General features: G+C 38.2%; 1 protein-coding gene across 1 annotated transcript in view; it reads left to right on the plus strand.

The window, feature by feature from the left end:
• The window catches only part of NKAIN3 (sodium/potassium transporting ATPase interacting 3), a 710683-nt gene that overhangs the window by 553710 nt on the left and 140875 nt on the right, over window positions 1–16098 (plus strand). Inside the window, exon 4 of the mRNA XM_042972876.1 lies at window positions 12948–13145. Coding sequence (XP_042828810.1) covers window positions 12948–13145 — 198 coding nt within the window. The remainder of the gene's footprint in view (window positions 1–12947; window positions 13146–16098) is intronic.

Consider the following 16098-nt stretch of genomic DNA (forward strand, 5'->3'; position numbering starts at 1 on the left):
ATGAGTTTGAACCTTGCATGCGGCTCTGTGCTGAGAGCTCAGAGCCTGGAGCTTTCTTCAGATTCCGTGTCTCCCTCTCTCTCTGCCCCTCCCCCACCCACACTCTGTCTCTCTGTCTCTCAAAAATGAATAAATGTTAAAAAATGTAAATAAATAAGTAAATAAATAAATAAATATTCTTTGGAAAACTTCCAATTGAACTCTAACTAAAGAGAGCTAAAAGTGATCTTTACTTCATTTGGGGAAATTAAAATTATTGAGATTAATCACTGCTAATAAGAATTCACTTTCTAATATGAACTAATTCATGTTTGAGAAGCACCCTGAGCTCCTTAGAACCCTAAGACAGCTACGGCCATGACTCCACCCTGGTATTAAAAAAAAAAAAAAAAGGAAATGACCTTAAATAGCATTATTCCCAAAAGAATCAAACAGTAGTAAAACAAAACAATTTTTTTAACGTTTATTTATTTTTGAGACAGAGAGAGACAGAGCATGAACGGGGGAGGGTCAGAGAGAGGGAGACACAGAATCTGAAACAGGCTCCAGGCTCTGAGCGGTCAGCACAGAGCCCGACACGGGGCTTGAACTCACGGACCGCGAGATCATGACCTGAGCCAAAGTCGGCCGCTTAACCGACTGAGCCACCCAGGCGCCCCAAAAACAAAACCAAGTCCATTATTTAGGTGACTCCTTTGTGGCCACTGCACTTTATACACTTGTGGAATATCTGGCTGGTGATAACTTAATCCTATTTGGATGAAGTGCATAGAAGTGTTGTTGACATGAGGTGTCTCCAAACTTGGTATGATGACACCTATTTATATCAAAGGATCTAGGGAGACATGCAGGGAAACAATATTTCAAAATGAAAAAATAGCTACAAATGGGCAGAGTTGGGCTTTTATTCCCAGTTCAGCTCCTCCCCACAGCACAGTGAATAACTCCCCCAATCACATATACACACCAAGATTTGTATGGAACCTTCAAGACCCTAATGAGGAGTCAAGCAATAAGAATAGGTTAACACACATCCCTCTGCTACAGTGAATATCCACCCAGAGTTGTATTTAAGTCACTGTCTCTGAAACTTCCATATCCCAAGAGGCTGCCTCTTACAAGCCATCTAAGAAGGTTGCTGTGCAACTTGAGATTGATGGTGATAGATAAGAACCTGCCAGAGAGGTTTTTACCACATCCAAGTTTGCAATTAATCAGACCTCTTTCCAGCCTTCACAATTATTTCAGCAAAGGAAGCAATTAACAAAATAGTCTTCTTTTGTAGAGGGTTTTCAACCACACCAGCAGCCACATTCATAGGTCAGAAACACCAATATTATTCTTTTTATCCAGACACTTTTCAAAAAGGGAACAACTAAAAGGACTATTCTTTTTATTTTATTCTTTTTATTCATATTTATTTATGACTATTCTTTTTATTTTTTAAAAAGAATTCTATCACATCAAAACAAATATCTATTTTTTTTTCTCAAATGAGGAATTTTTCCTACCAAAATTGAAAAATAAGTAAGGGTGTTCTTTTCAGGTGGTAAACTTAGCAAGAAAAAAAAAAGATTAAAAAAATATTCTGTTGTGCAAATTAAGTAAAATGTGTGCATACGTGCATATGCATATATGAATTATGAATACACCATGCTATAAATACAACACGTTAGCGCCAGCGTGCATACCAAAGGTAGCACAATTTTATGGTCTCAAAATCCTGATTAGCATAAAAGGCATAACATTGTAATCAAATAATTATTGATTAACACAAAGACAGAGAAGCCAGATGTGTTGAGTGAGCTCGGTAATTAAGTAAGTAAACTACAGGTGTTTAAAATTCATAGATTACAATGATAGGTGTACTTATTTTCTAAAAATCATCTGTAGGCAAATCTTAATGTAATCAGGTGCATCAATTACATACCAGAAATGTCGATATCTGTGAATGTACGTTATCCCTTCACAAATAATTAATATTTGAAATGTTTTCAGGGCTTAAGTCCTTTGAAGTCTTTGGAGGGCTGTTTTCACAAGGACATCTCTGGTTCTGCCCAATGGACCTGATGCACATCAAAAGTAGACAAACCAGTGTACAGGAAGATACGGCTAATAAAGGGACAACTAAAAATTAAACACAAATAAGAGACCGGGAGCTTGACATTTAAAAGAAAAATATAAGTTCTTTTGCAAATCGCAGATTTTTGTTAATTTCTCACTGTAGTAGAAATTTACTACAGTAAAAATTTACTACAGGGCCAAATGGCCCTGTAGTAAAAGTGGCTTCATTTGTACTACATGAGTAGTACATTTCTTCCAAAGGAACTAATGATTTCTTCAGTCATTATTAGGAAACTGCAAGTTTTTGTATGATTGCTTCCAATTGTATCAAATGACACAAACAAACTGATTTAAGGAAGGAAATTAGGTCTTTGGCCATGGTTCTTTTCCTCCTACCTATGTACGCACAGTGCCTCAATTATTTTCATTACATATGAGAAAGATGCTGATCCTTTGCATACTTACCTTTCTTAAGAAATGCATTTGATAAGACTCATGTCAATTCCAAGATGAATGCAACAGGGAAGTATAAATTTGAAAAACCCTATGGGGCGCCTGCGTGGCTCAGTCAGTGAAGCATCCCACTTCTGCTCAGGTCATGATCTTACAGTTGGTGGATTCGAGCCCCACATCAGGCTCTGTGCTGACAGCTCAGAGCCTGGAGTCTGCTTCGGATTCTGTGTCTTCCTCTCTCTCTGTTCCTCCCCCACTCATTCTCTTTCTCTCTCTCAAAATAAATAAAAACATTAAAAAATTTAAAAAAGGAAAGAAAAACCTTGCAACTCCAACTTTTTTCATATGTAAAAAAAAAGTTTGTGAAGCTTTAGAAGTCATGTGGTTTACCAACACCATGTGATCTCCAGCTTTAGAGACAACCTCCATCCCTGTAGTGATACCCATGCTCACTCTTTCCACCTTCATCACCACAGCCCAGTCCTGCCTTTCTTAGGACATAGAAATGGAATCATATGGTATATCTCTATTGAGTCTGACCTCCTTCACTCAACATCATGTCCATAAGAGTCAACCGTGTCCTTGTGGTATCAACAGTTCATTCTCTTTTGTTGTTGTGTGGCTTCCATTTTAACAACATACCACATGTTTTCAATCTATTCTACTGTTGGTATACATTTCAGGCATTGGCTACAAATAGATGCTAAGAACATTCTTGTTCAGGTCTTTGGTGGATGTATGCATTCATTTCTCCTGGCTACGTACTCAGGAGTAGGCACACTAGGTCCTAAGACATATACTTATCTAGCTTCAGTGGGAATACAAAACTCTTTCCAAAGTGGCTGCACAAATTCACACTCCCACTAGCAACATAAAGAGGGACTTTGAGGGATGTGCAGTTGATTTCTTGTTTTATAAGTTTTTCTCAATTCTCAACTGAAATCATGCCTCAAAAAACTAGCAGTTAGGTTTGTTCATTCTTTTGATTAAAAAAATATATTGAGCTATTTTTGTGAGCTTGGCATGGGAAAACAGTGCTGATTATAGTTGGTTTATAATCTTGTAGGTTAGTCAGAAAACTGATTATAAAAAAGAATGTGTCATCTCTACCCAGATAAAGCTATAAAATTAGGTGGAAGAATTGGGCACTTGGGAAGCACACAGAAGAGTTATATTGCCCAGACTTTCCAGGGGCCAGGGATGACTTTCCAAAGAAAGTGATATCTCTGCTGAACCCTAAAAAGAAATTGCAGTTGGCCAGGTAACCAGGATGGGGAAGGGTTGTTTGTAGGGGCAGGAAAGCGGATGGAAGGTAAGAGTGAAAGACAATATTCTATAAAAAGGGAACAGGGTGTGTGAAGACCAACAAGTTAGAACAGTTCATTTGGGGAAAGGGATCGGTATGGCTAGAGCACAGATTGTGAAGAGAAGGACAACAAGGAGTCTGCAAAAGTGAGTAAAGATCCCTCAGGCTTTCCCAAGGATAACCTTTTATCTTTGGGCAGTGGGAAACCCCTGAAGTGTTTTTAAGCAACTAGCGATGTCAACACATTCGGGTTTAGAAAATATTATTCTGGCTGTAATAAAGAAAATAAATTTGAAGACAGGAGATGCCAGGAGTTACATTTAGGGGTCACTGCAATTGTCCCAGAGAGAAACCATGGTGGCCAGTCTAGGATAGTGGCAACTGGAATGGAGAGAAATAGAGGGATATTTTTTAAAAAATTTTTACCTTCAAGCAGTATGTAATACTTAATAAAGAATAATGAAGTAGTCGACAAATACTCATTTTATCACCAATGAACTAAAGATAAAACTTTTCCCTCACAATTAAACCCTTCTTGTTTACTATTCCATGATCCCTTTTTTCACTCTCTATTCTGCATTTATTTAAATTGCATGAATACCAATTTATTAATGCCTGATAGACATTTAGCTTGTTCTCAACTTTTTGCTGTTGCAAACACCATTGCTAAGTAGACTCATATGTGTATACAGGTGGATATGTGAGCTAGGATAAAGGCAGAGGGATAAAATTGCAGAATCAAGAGGCATTCCCATTTTTAACTTTTCAATGTTGCCACACTATTCTCTGGTAGACTAGTGATTATCCTGCATGTGACTGGCCCCTGTACCACACTGAACAATGACAAGTCATATTGAGCTTGATCATTCTTACTAGGATGTAGTTAATTTTATTGTAGATTTTTAAAGATACAAATTTGGTCTTTGTTTTGCTATCTATTGGATCTTTGATTTTTTAAGTAATTTCTGCTATTATATATTTCTGATGTCCTTACTCTTTTTAAATAGCACTCATCTTCGATCATGAAATGTGCTTTTTTGTTATGTTTATAGTCTGTCTTCCCATATGAGAATGTTAGCTCCAATGGAACAGGGATTTTAGTCTGTTTTGTTCATGGATTCATCTAGATCCCCGAATAATATAGGCACATAGCAAATATTTGTTAATGAAATCTATATCTAACATCTTTAGTTTTAACTTGTTAGTCTTTTAAAACTTTTAAACTAGACGCTTAGCTCACTAATTTTTAGCCTTTCTTCTTTCCTACTAAAACATTTAATGCTATACATTTACCCTCAATGTGATATATTTATTGCTACTATTATTCTAGACGTATTGTTTGACACTAAAAATAAATCTGTGTTATGTACTTTGGCACTGTGTGGATTAATTATTTACTTAATTTTTTAAATAACCAATTGCTAATCCTTACAAGAATCAAACAATTTTGTTAAAATTGGCAAAAATGTGGTTTTTTAAGTTCTTTTATTCCTTCTGCCTTTATTGCCTGACACTCATCAGTAATGTAGAATTTTATTTCACCAGCTTGGTTAACTTGATTTAGAATTTCTACTGGAAAAAGACAAAATAAATGCTTTCTTCTTTCTCTTTACTCATTTTTTTCAAGTGCAGTTATTTTTTATAATTAAGAAACACTTTTTAGAGAGAGCAGTCATAGCAAAATTGAGCAGAAGGCACAGAAGTCTTATTTAAGTAGCTGCTTTAAATATTAACAATGAGTATTTTTACCTTTCTTTTTTGATCATTATGGAGTCACGGATTTTCATTGATTCAATGCATTTTGTCAGCCTTAAACATTATTCTTTCTGATGTTCCAATTATTATAACTTCAGCCAATAACAGACCCTACATATTGGTTCCCACATGGTTTCAACATGACTCCTCAATTTTTTTAAACTGTCTTGTTTTCTAGAACAAAATATATTTCACACTGTCTTTGTTCCTTCCTTGTACCACACTGAATTTAGCATTTCTCCAGGGAAAAACCTTGGTTCTTATACTGGGGAGTGTGAACCAGAGATGTTTGCTGCTACCGGAGTGACATTGCTTCTAGGCCATTTCGATGAACAGAGATCACACACACACACACACACACAACACACACACACACACACACACACACACACACATTCTATATAATCATTTCGAATCATGAGCACAATTTGAAATTTTCAGTTCAGTCTTAACATCATAGTGGTTTTTTGCAGCGATACAATTTTATTGCCATGTATAAGGTGCTGTGCACATAGCACCAAACCCACAAAGACTGAGGGGATTGAGCTTATATTAATCATTTAGACAAAACACGAATTTATATATACTTACAGACTAAAACTGTACTAATTCTAAAAGTCAGCTAATCCAGATATGAATATCAATAAAAGAATCAGCAATAGAATTATTTTTTAAAGTGCTACTTATTATGGGACTAAGGTTTTCAATTGAATAAGTTAAAAAATGAGAACAAAAGAAAGGAACACAAATATTAGCCATTTCCATGAAAATTATACAATGAACTGTATGACTGAACAGACTAGAACCAAAGCTCAGAGCATGATAGTGAAAGTTGTTTTGGTGACACAGTGCAAGTGGGGGAGGGGCAGAGAGAGAGAGACTCCCAAGCAGGTTCCACACTGTCAGCGCAGAGCCTGACGCGGGGCTTGAACCCATAAAGCCGTGAGATCATGACCTGAGCTGAAATCAAGAGTCAGAAGCTTAACCAACTGAGCCACCCAGGCACCCCTGGTTTCCTCATTATTGAGATTAATTAATCGTGGGCAATATTTTAGTTCTTATTTCGAAAGTAAAAGCATGTGGATAGTAAAATATATTACTTAAATTTCTGGAAGAAATTTCTGGAAGAGCAGTCAACTCTTTGTTTTCCAAATCACACTATTTCACTTAATTTCTTTGATCTTATAACTGTTTTTTCTTTTGTTTTTCATTTTAATTCCAGTATAGTTAACATACAGTGTTATATTCGTTTCAGGTGTACAACATAGTGATTCAACAATTCGATACATTACTCAGTGCTCATCGAGATAAGTGACTCTCTTCTCTTACACCGAAAATTTGTATTTCCAACACCATTTAACATGACGACTCCTTTCTTTTAACCTACATATAAGGAAAATGGTTTTACAATGCCAAGCTGACAAAGATGCACTGGGACATACTGTTTCCGGCCCGTCCCTTCCCCTTTAGGGGGGCCGATGTGCCCAATTCCAGCCCCGCAATGATGCTGCTGCTGGAGCGGCCTTCCTCAGGGCATTGCCGTCAGCTGACAGGCGGCTGCCCCCCGATGAGAGATGGTTGTCCTCCATTTATCTCTTCCTCTCGGCCCCACATGCTATTCTGCCTCCAGAATATGTCTCACCTCTCTGTTCTGCCTCTCTCTACTGCTACCACCTTTCTCCAAGACACTCACCCGCTATCATAACCACCTACCTGGCTCCGAGTTTTGCCCAATCAAACCCATCCTCTTTACAGTTCTTAGAATTATCTTTTTAAGAATGCACAGGAGATGATGCTGGTATTTGACTTCTCAAGTGGACTCTGCCGTGGCTCATTGCCTGTCTTCAGCCTCATCATACACCACTTTTATCCTCACCTCGGCTTCCCTCCAGCTATACCGGTCTTCAGTCGGTACCAGGAATACTGACACCTCTTTGCCCTCACGTGATCTTTGCACTTGGAGTTCCGTCAGTGTGCGACACGCGTTCCCCAGATCTTCACACATCTAGTTCCTTCTCATCTAACAGGTCTTGGCCCAAATATCCACTATTGGAGAAGCCTTCTCTGGCGACCTATTAGGGAGGAACTCCATTTCACATCCCAGCCACTCTCCAGCACGTTATTTCCTTTATATTAGTTTTCGCAATGGGTACTTATTCTGCCTACTTAGTTGTTTCCTTTATTACCTATCTTCTCTGCTAGAGTATATGTTCCATGAGGACAGGGATAAGATCTCTCATGTTCAGTCTTACATCCCAACACATAGCTCACATTAGAAACTCCATAAATATCATTGGATGGATAGATGAGACTTCATTCCTTCCTGTTGTGGTTCAATTCAGGGAATTAATCCCCAGGATGAAGACAAAAGGCTTCATTACTTTTAGCTCTGCCTCTGGTTTATGACCAATGGTACAGAAATGAAAAATCCCAGCAATACCTAGTTGTAGAGATGGGAAACAGGAAGTCAGAGTAACCAGTGGCCACTTACTCTGCACACTGCTTTTTTTCTCTTAGTTTTTTGATTTGAGTATAGTTGACACACAATGTTACATTAGTTTCAGTTGTACAACATAGTGATTCAGCAAGTTTATACATTATGCTGTGCTCAAACGTGTAGCCACGACTTCTCACCATACAATACTATTACAATGTGGTTTTTTAGATGTTTATTTAAAACATTATTTTGAGGGAGATAGGGAGAGACAGCATGTGTGTGCCAATTGGGGAGGAGCAGAGAGACAGGGAGAGAGAATTCCAAGCAGGCTCTGTACAGTCAGTGCCGACCCCAACATGGAGCTCATGAGAACATGACCTGAGCCAAAATCAAGAGTTGGACGCTTAATCATCTGAGCCACCAAAGTGCCCACAATATCATCAACTATATTCCTTATGCTGTGTCCTTTATTCCTGTGACTTGTTCATTTCAAAACTGGGAGCCGGTACCTACCACTCCCCTTTACCCATTTGCCCAACCCCCACCCGCCCCCCACCGTAACCATCACTTTGTTCTCTGTATTTATAGGTGCAAACTGCTCTTTGTATTCAGAACCAATGGCACAGACTAAGTGATTATGACTTAGCAAATGACAGACTCTTTCTTCCCAATGGAAACTTGAATATCTTTTAAACCTATCTTTAAGGAAAACAACATACAATTGTTAATATATTTGAACTGGTACCTAGTCTTTGTATTACATGCTCTAAACACTTACACCTCACTACCAAGCACTGTGTTTGCCCTTTACTCTATGGATCCATAGTACCCTCTAAAATATTTAGTGCTTTGGTGAAAAAAAAATAATTAGAAATGTAAGCAAATTGTTTTTACTTGTCTAATTCATATTCCGAGATGAACGAGTATCTCAAAAGAAGTTTCAAGTAACATGAATTCTATTATCTAAATATAAACCCAATGCCAACTCTTTAAAACTGAGTAAAATCTATTTTGTTAAATACACGTTTGTCTCCAAATGTCCTGGCTTATGATAAGACTGAGTAAAAAGACAAAGAAAGGAGATAACTATGTAACAGTGGATTCAATGATTCTTTGAGTCACAATTAAGGAAACAGAAAAAAAAAAAGAGTATCATTAGCAGTTGAGCATCCATTTCTAGAAGTAGAGAGGGTTAGTTGAATTAAACACATGCCCAAAAAAGCAGATAGAATAAGAATAAGACAGAGACTATCTCCTTGATTAATAAGAGATAATATAGGGGCGCCTGGGTGGCTCAGTCGGTTGAGCGGCCGACTTCGGCTCAGGTCACGATCTCGCGGTCCGTGAGTTCGAGCCCCGCATCAGGCTCTGTGCTGACAGCTCGGAGCCTGGAGCCTGTTTCGGATTCTGGGTCTCCCTCTCTCTGACCCTCCCCCGTTCATGCTCTGTCTCTCTCTGTCTCAGAAATAAATAAACGTTAAAAAAAAATTTTTTTAAAAGAGAGATAATATAGTGATATACTATAAAAGAAGTGAATATTGAGCTTTTTTAGGACATGAGCTGATTCCAGTGCTTCGGCTACACTTATTGTGAAAGGAATGTGGGCAGGCAGGTTCACCTACTCGGTTGATGAACAACACTTCAAAGAATTCTGGAAATTCCTTTTTTGTTTAATTCAAGTATTTGAAGGAAATGGGAACAAGTTTGGAATTCACACTAGAGAGATGAAAGTACTTTGAAACATTTAATATTTGCTTAAATAGATATTAGGGGGAGACAGGTATTCTGGAATAATTTTCTTCTAAGTCATAACTTTGTGCGTGTGAGCAGATGCAGCGGGCATGCGGTTCTCCACGTGTTTCCTTGGAGGGACTCTTGCTTTCCTTGCCCACCCTTGAGGCCACCATCCTGTGTTCTCACTACGTTCACTCCCAAACTTCATGAAAAAACACACCAAATTCTCCCTTTCAGTCCCCTCTATTCCTTGTAATCCAGTTTTTCACTCCCAATGCTCTCCTGGCATTGCATTTCATAAGGCATCCCCCTCCTGCCAAACCAGTCATCAAATTCAGTGGTTCTTTTTAACCAGGCTTTGAGTCTATGGCATTACCATCTTCCCTGAAATTCTCTCTTCTGTTAGCCTTGATGTGTTTTCTCTCTCTCCAGGCTGCCCTTTGCATCCCAAGTCCCTCTGCTTGGGTTTCATGCATTTCTTCTCCTTCCTTGCTTTCTTTGTCGTCCAAACTGTCCCTTGGTAATCACACACGCTTGCATAAATGTAAATATCATTGTTGAAATCTTTTAAATTCTAAAGAAAATGACAAGGATGTCAGTCACCAGTTTTCTTAAGCATGTTGTGCTTAAATCATCACTATACTATTCTAACTCCAAGAAGTGAAAGAGAAACAACGTTTGAGCTCCTTGAAATTATTTGTAAGGATCGCTTTGTTGATCCAGGTTTAGCCTTAACCCATGTATTTCAAATCTATAGGCTTTGATGTGGTAATGAACAGCTTAAACAAAGTAAATGACCTTCTGTATTTTTTTTTCATAAAAAACTTTGTTATAGTTTTTTGTTCTGCATTTCCTCTGATGTGCTTCATATACAAAATTGAGTTATTATGTGTTAAGGGTTTTTGCAATGTTTGAAATCTAGCTACTGAAGGGGATTCAAATCAGACACACACTTGCAATAAAATTTTATACCAAATTTAAGTTAGAAGTTTAAGCTTTAAGTATAATTTGATGCTATTGATGTTCTCATTCACATTTTAATGTAGTCATGGCAAAAAACAGCACAGTTTTTAAATATTTATAGTACCAGCAAATTAAGTGAGAACTACACAGAGGGATTTTATGAGTGTAGCAAATACATACCATGAGTTCATAAATTCACTTTTGTTTTATTTGTGTAATATAAATTTCAGTCAAAATCATATCGGAAGGAATTTAGAGTCCAGCAATAGAAAAGGCCACTGGGAAGAATACTTAAAGAGCAGAAATTGCTATGACTTTTGAGATCACTCCAGTTCATCCTGAACCTAATGAATTCTATTAAAAAGGGAAATAATAGTTTTTTGGTTGTGATCATGACTAACTGTAAGAGATTAAATCTGATGGTCAGGAAAGGGAGCAGTCAGTGTGCTGTTTGCCTGCAGGTAAATTGCCTTGCGTTAAACTGAATTCACTAGCTAAAGCAATTATTTTTCTATAATATTCTCCCTTCAGAGGGCACTGCAAATGATACAGGTAGCAAACCAAGAACCAAAAAAAAAAAAAAAAAGATGTAAAATGTTTTATTATCAATAAAGTGCTGTAACTGTGAAGGTAACTGAATGATATGTGTAACAAACCAACAACCCAAAAAAGAAAAAAAGAGATATAAAATGTTTTAATAGTGATATAATCTGAGGCATACCTATAATAGTAGTTTTGTTAGCAACCACAGCCCTTGGGCTTACCAAGCGATAGGAATTAACTAGAGGCCAAGCAGGACTTCTGGGCAAGGCTTTTATTGGGGATTGCACTCCAGCAAAAGGAAGACAGTATGATGGGGAAAGATAGGATTCAGTGGGCAGAACGGGAGAGGCCAGGACTTGAGGTCAGTTTTTTGGGAATCAAGATGCTGGCTCCTTACCTAATCTTTTCAATCCATTGTTACAGCAAAAACAGTCTGATCTCAGTTGTTCGAGGCTCACATTCCACCAAAATACTAATGGGCATCTTTTGAGGCTAAACACCCGGGCTGTTGTCTCTGCTAAAGAGCTCTGAAAGCTTATTTTGATATGTAAATGCCAAGGATTGCCTTCTTGGTTCTTTTGCTCTGGCTCTCAGTGGTGTTTTCTGGAATTGAGGAGGAATTTAGGGTATGAGGAATTGTAAAGGTTTGGGAGGGAGAACACCACAGGCAACGGGGTAGTACCACATCACAGCTGAAAGTACAGACTGCAGAGGATCAAGTTGTGGGTCTGTCATTAAATAGGCAATTTATTTAATTTGTTCATTAAATTGGGCAATGTATTTTTACCTCTCTGTGATTTCCTTTCCTTACGTGTGTTAGTTTCTTACAGCTGCTATGTAACAAGTTACTACAAACCTAATGTCTTAAACAACAGAAACTTAATCTCACAATTCTGGAGGCTACAAGTCTGCAATCAATTTCCTTGGGCTGAAATCAAGGTGTTGATGGGGCCATGCTCCCTCTGGACCTCTTGAAGAGAATAGTCCCTTGTCTCTTCCAGCTTCTAGTGGCTACCAGCATTCCTGGGCTTGTGGCCACTTCACTCCCATCTCCAATTTTCCATGGTCACATTGCCTTCTCCTCTTTTGCCTTGTGTCTGATCTCCCTCTGCCTCCCCCTCATGAGAATACATGAGATTGCATTTAGGGCCCACTCAGATAATCCAAAGAAGGTAAAATTCACAGGTACCAGAGAGAGGCACATGACGGTCTTTTGAGGGGACTACTATTCAGCTTACTATAAATTGGGTTACTACTAGTATCTATATGAACCTTAAGGATATAGCATATGAAAAGTGCTTAGAACAATGGCTAGAATGCTAAAAAGCACTCATATGTTAGCCCATAAAGGTGATGTCGATGATGATGAACAAGAAAATGCAGACAAAAAGTCTCAAAATGAATAAAATAATTTGTTTTGAACAAATGTAGAGGACCTTGCCTCTCAATTTTTGAGGCGTGCTAACCTTACAATGTTATTTTCCAAAGGTTGTATCTATGTTAAACGATTATAATCCAGTCGTTTAGGCATATAGTATATATAGCCATTTGTGGTTCTGTCTTGTGTTATTTTGCACCTGAAATGTAAGTCCTCTCAACAATTTTCTCCATCCTGAATTCTTCCTAAAGTGCAAATCAGAGACGTGATATGATAGGACTGTCTCCTTTTGCTCTCGTCTCCTGCCCACCTAGGATACAGATCTGATGACATTCAACATTTCTGTGCACCGGTCGTGGTGGCGGGAACACGGGCCTGGCTGTGTCCGAAGAGTGCTGCCTCCGTCCGCCCACGGCATGATGGACGATTACACGTACGTCTCTGTCACAGGCTGCATTGTGGACTTCCAGTACCTAGAGGTCATCCACAGCGCTGTCCAGATACTACTCTCTGTAAGTAGCACCATTGAATCACTGTCTGATCAAGACTCTCCTTTATTGGCATTTTTGTATCTAAACCTGCTGTCCACACCCATGTGGTAGATAATGCCTTAAATAAGCACATGGAGAACATCCTTTAAACAATGGAAATAGCAGCAATTATGCTAACAGTAGCTGTGCTTAATGAGGCAACATCTTCCCTCTTGGTATCCGGACACTTTGTTTTAGAAATAGTTTTCGCTATAGTTTCTAACTTGAGATACAGTACACACCATTCAGTGAAATAGCATCACCGCCCCCCAGAAGCAGTGCCTTTCCCATTCTCTACTTTGGGTTCTTCTGCTTACGCGTCTGCTACTGACTGCTTCTACTTCTAAAGCATTCTTTAACTAATGTGCATCAGTTCCAGAGAAAGGAGGATGCAAACACACCCAATGGCTTGATCAATCTAGTAAGCTTCATATTTCAAATAATTATTCCTGGGGGCGCCTAGGTGGCTCAGTCGGCTGGACTTCTGACTTCGGCTCAGGTCATGATCTCGTGGTCCGTGGGTTCAAGTCCTGCATTGGGCTCTGTGCTGACAGCTCAGAGTCTGGAGACTGCTTTGGATTCTGTTGCTCCCTTTCTCTCTCTCTACCGCTCCCTGTCACCCCCCCATCCCCCGCCTGCTCATGCTGTGTCTCAAAAATAAACGTTAAAAATAATAATAATTATTATTATTCCTTAAGAAAACAAATCCCTCCAAAGAGTCTTCCACATTTTAGTGCTTAAAGTGTGGTGTCAAGATGTAATTCCATACAGAGGAGCAGAGAGAAGAAATGGCTTGATTGGACCACAGGAAGTTTATGTCCTGGGAATCTCTTAAAGTTAATTTTTTTCTATCGGATTGTCCCACACACAATTTGATTACAGTGTAGAGGGGAAGTAACTTAAGGTATTATCAACAATGCTGTTCCTCTGAGATCCAACAAGGACATGGCATGTTGTTTGAGTCAGCATACAATAAAGTCAGTTTAAGTCACACTTTTCATATAAGCCAACTATCCAACTCGATCCTTCTATCCAACTGGTTGAGTTAGAATAGGAACAAAAGATACAGGCTCAACAGTAAATGAATAGACAACAGAAGTATAAGAGATGTATGTCGGTGAAGAATGTACCTTGGAATTATTTCTAGAAACAGGTTGAGAAATCCTTGTTATCATTTAGTATATCTGTTATCTACTGCCATGTAACAAACCACTCCAACATGGAATTACTTAGAGCAATATAAATTTATTGCTTAGAGTTTTGTGGGTCAGAAATTTGGGCAGGGTTCAGCTGTGTAGTTCTTCTGCTCTGCATGGTATTGGCCAGGATCACTCATATGCACCGTTCAACAAGGGCTTCTGCTGGGGCTAGAATACCCAAGAGGACCTCATTCACATGTCTGGTGCTGCTGTTGGACCACATTCTCCTCCATATGGCTTGTCTTCTTGCAGAAACTTAACAGGTTTTCCTATAGCAAGGTAGCTAGGTTCCAGGGGAAGCCCAGCATGTAAGCATTTTTCCAGCCTCTACCTGAATAACTTGTACTATTATTCCATTGATTACAGCAAGTCATATGACCAAGCCCAAGCCAAATGTAGGAGGGCAGCTATAAAAAAGTGAGCATACCAGGAGCCATGGCTGATTTGGGACCACCAACATAGTGGTCTTACCTCACTGGTATAATCTATGAATTGTTGTTCTTTAACCCACATATGTCAAGTTTTAAAATAGTGTTTTGGAGCACACTTGAAATATAATTTTCTAGAAAGACTAAAGGTTAGAATAAAAAATCAGATTGTTTAGTGTTCTAGTCCAACGAAAGCAAATTCTGCACTGAATTTAAAAAAAGAAGAAAGAGGTTATGCCTCAACACTAAGGAATTTTCTCTCAGAGATGTACCAGAGATTCTGATTATTCTTGGTTTCTAGATATTGCCATTTGTCAATAGATGTTTATCAGTTGTTTCCTATTTTCTGATATTTCTTTACTCTCCTAGCAGTTACATATGAAACTGTGCCAAAATATATGTTTAAATCTTTGTTGTTGTTTTTTTTTAAGAAAAATAGAGAGGCACATTTTCTCTTAAAATTTTTCAGTGTATGTTAAGGTAAAAGAGTACTCTATTATTATATGCTAGATTCTAAAGGTTCTTATTCTTTTTTTTTTAATTTTGAAACATTTTTCTAGAATCTTTCATCTCTGGACAGATCTCCTTCCTTTTAAAAAATTATTCAGAGTAAATTGCTAAACCATTTTGTGGAATGATAGCATGATGTTCACATTTTTATAATACAGCATAATACTGTGGAATCAAAAAGTCATTTCTCCATGGTTACTCCAATTCAAATGAATAGCAAGGTGAAAGTATTTGGTAAGGGGCTGAACTGACACATAAAAACATACACTAAGGAGAAATACTCAACAAAATGTATGTTGCCACCTAAAAGGACTTGTCAGTTATAAACTAATTCTTTGACATATTTGTCGAGTGAACATTCAAAGCCGTCCACCCGCATGTATAGTCCTGACTCTTCTATTCAGCATTCCAGCAATAAAAGGATTAGTTGCTGATCTCTGATTTTTCTTGTGTAATACACCCATGAGACAAGAGTTCCAGTATTGTATCTTTTTATATTAAAATGGAATACACCCTGAAATTGTTTCCCAACTGTCAAATTATGTATTATTGTGTGGTTATATGGGTTTTTTATACTTGCCACGTATTTCATATAAATATGTTTATAACTATTAGAATTACAATTTTTTAATGTGATGATATAGGAATACTTTCTGTAGTAGTCGCCTAGCATGTGCTGAGATGTCAACCTTATTCCTGAAAAAAAGGGGATGATGGCCACAATATTTAACAGCCTGTGCTGCATGGGCGACAACTTGGCAAATTAGACAAAGGGCTTTGAGATGGGACAATGTCCTG

Source organism: Panthera tigris, chromosome F2 (assembly GCF_018350195.1).
Source record: "Panthera tigris isolate Pti1 chromosome F2, P.tigris_Pti1_mat1.1, whole genome shotgun sequence".
Taxonomy (NCBI): domain Eukaryota; kingdom Metazoa; phylum Chordata; class Mammalia; order Carnivora; family Felidae; genus Panthera; species Panthera tigris.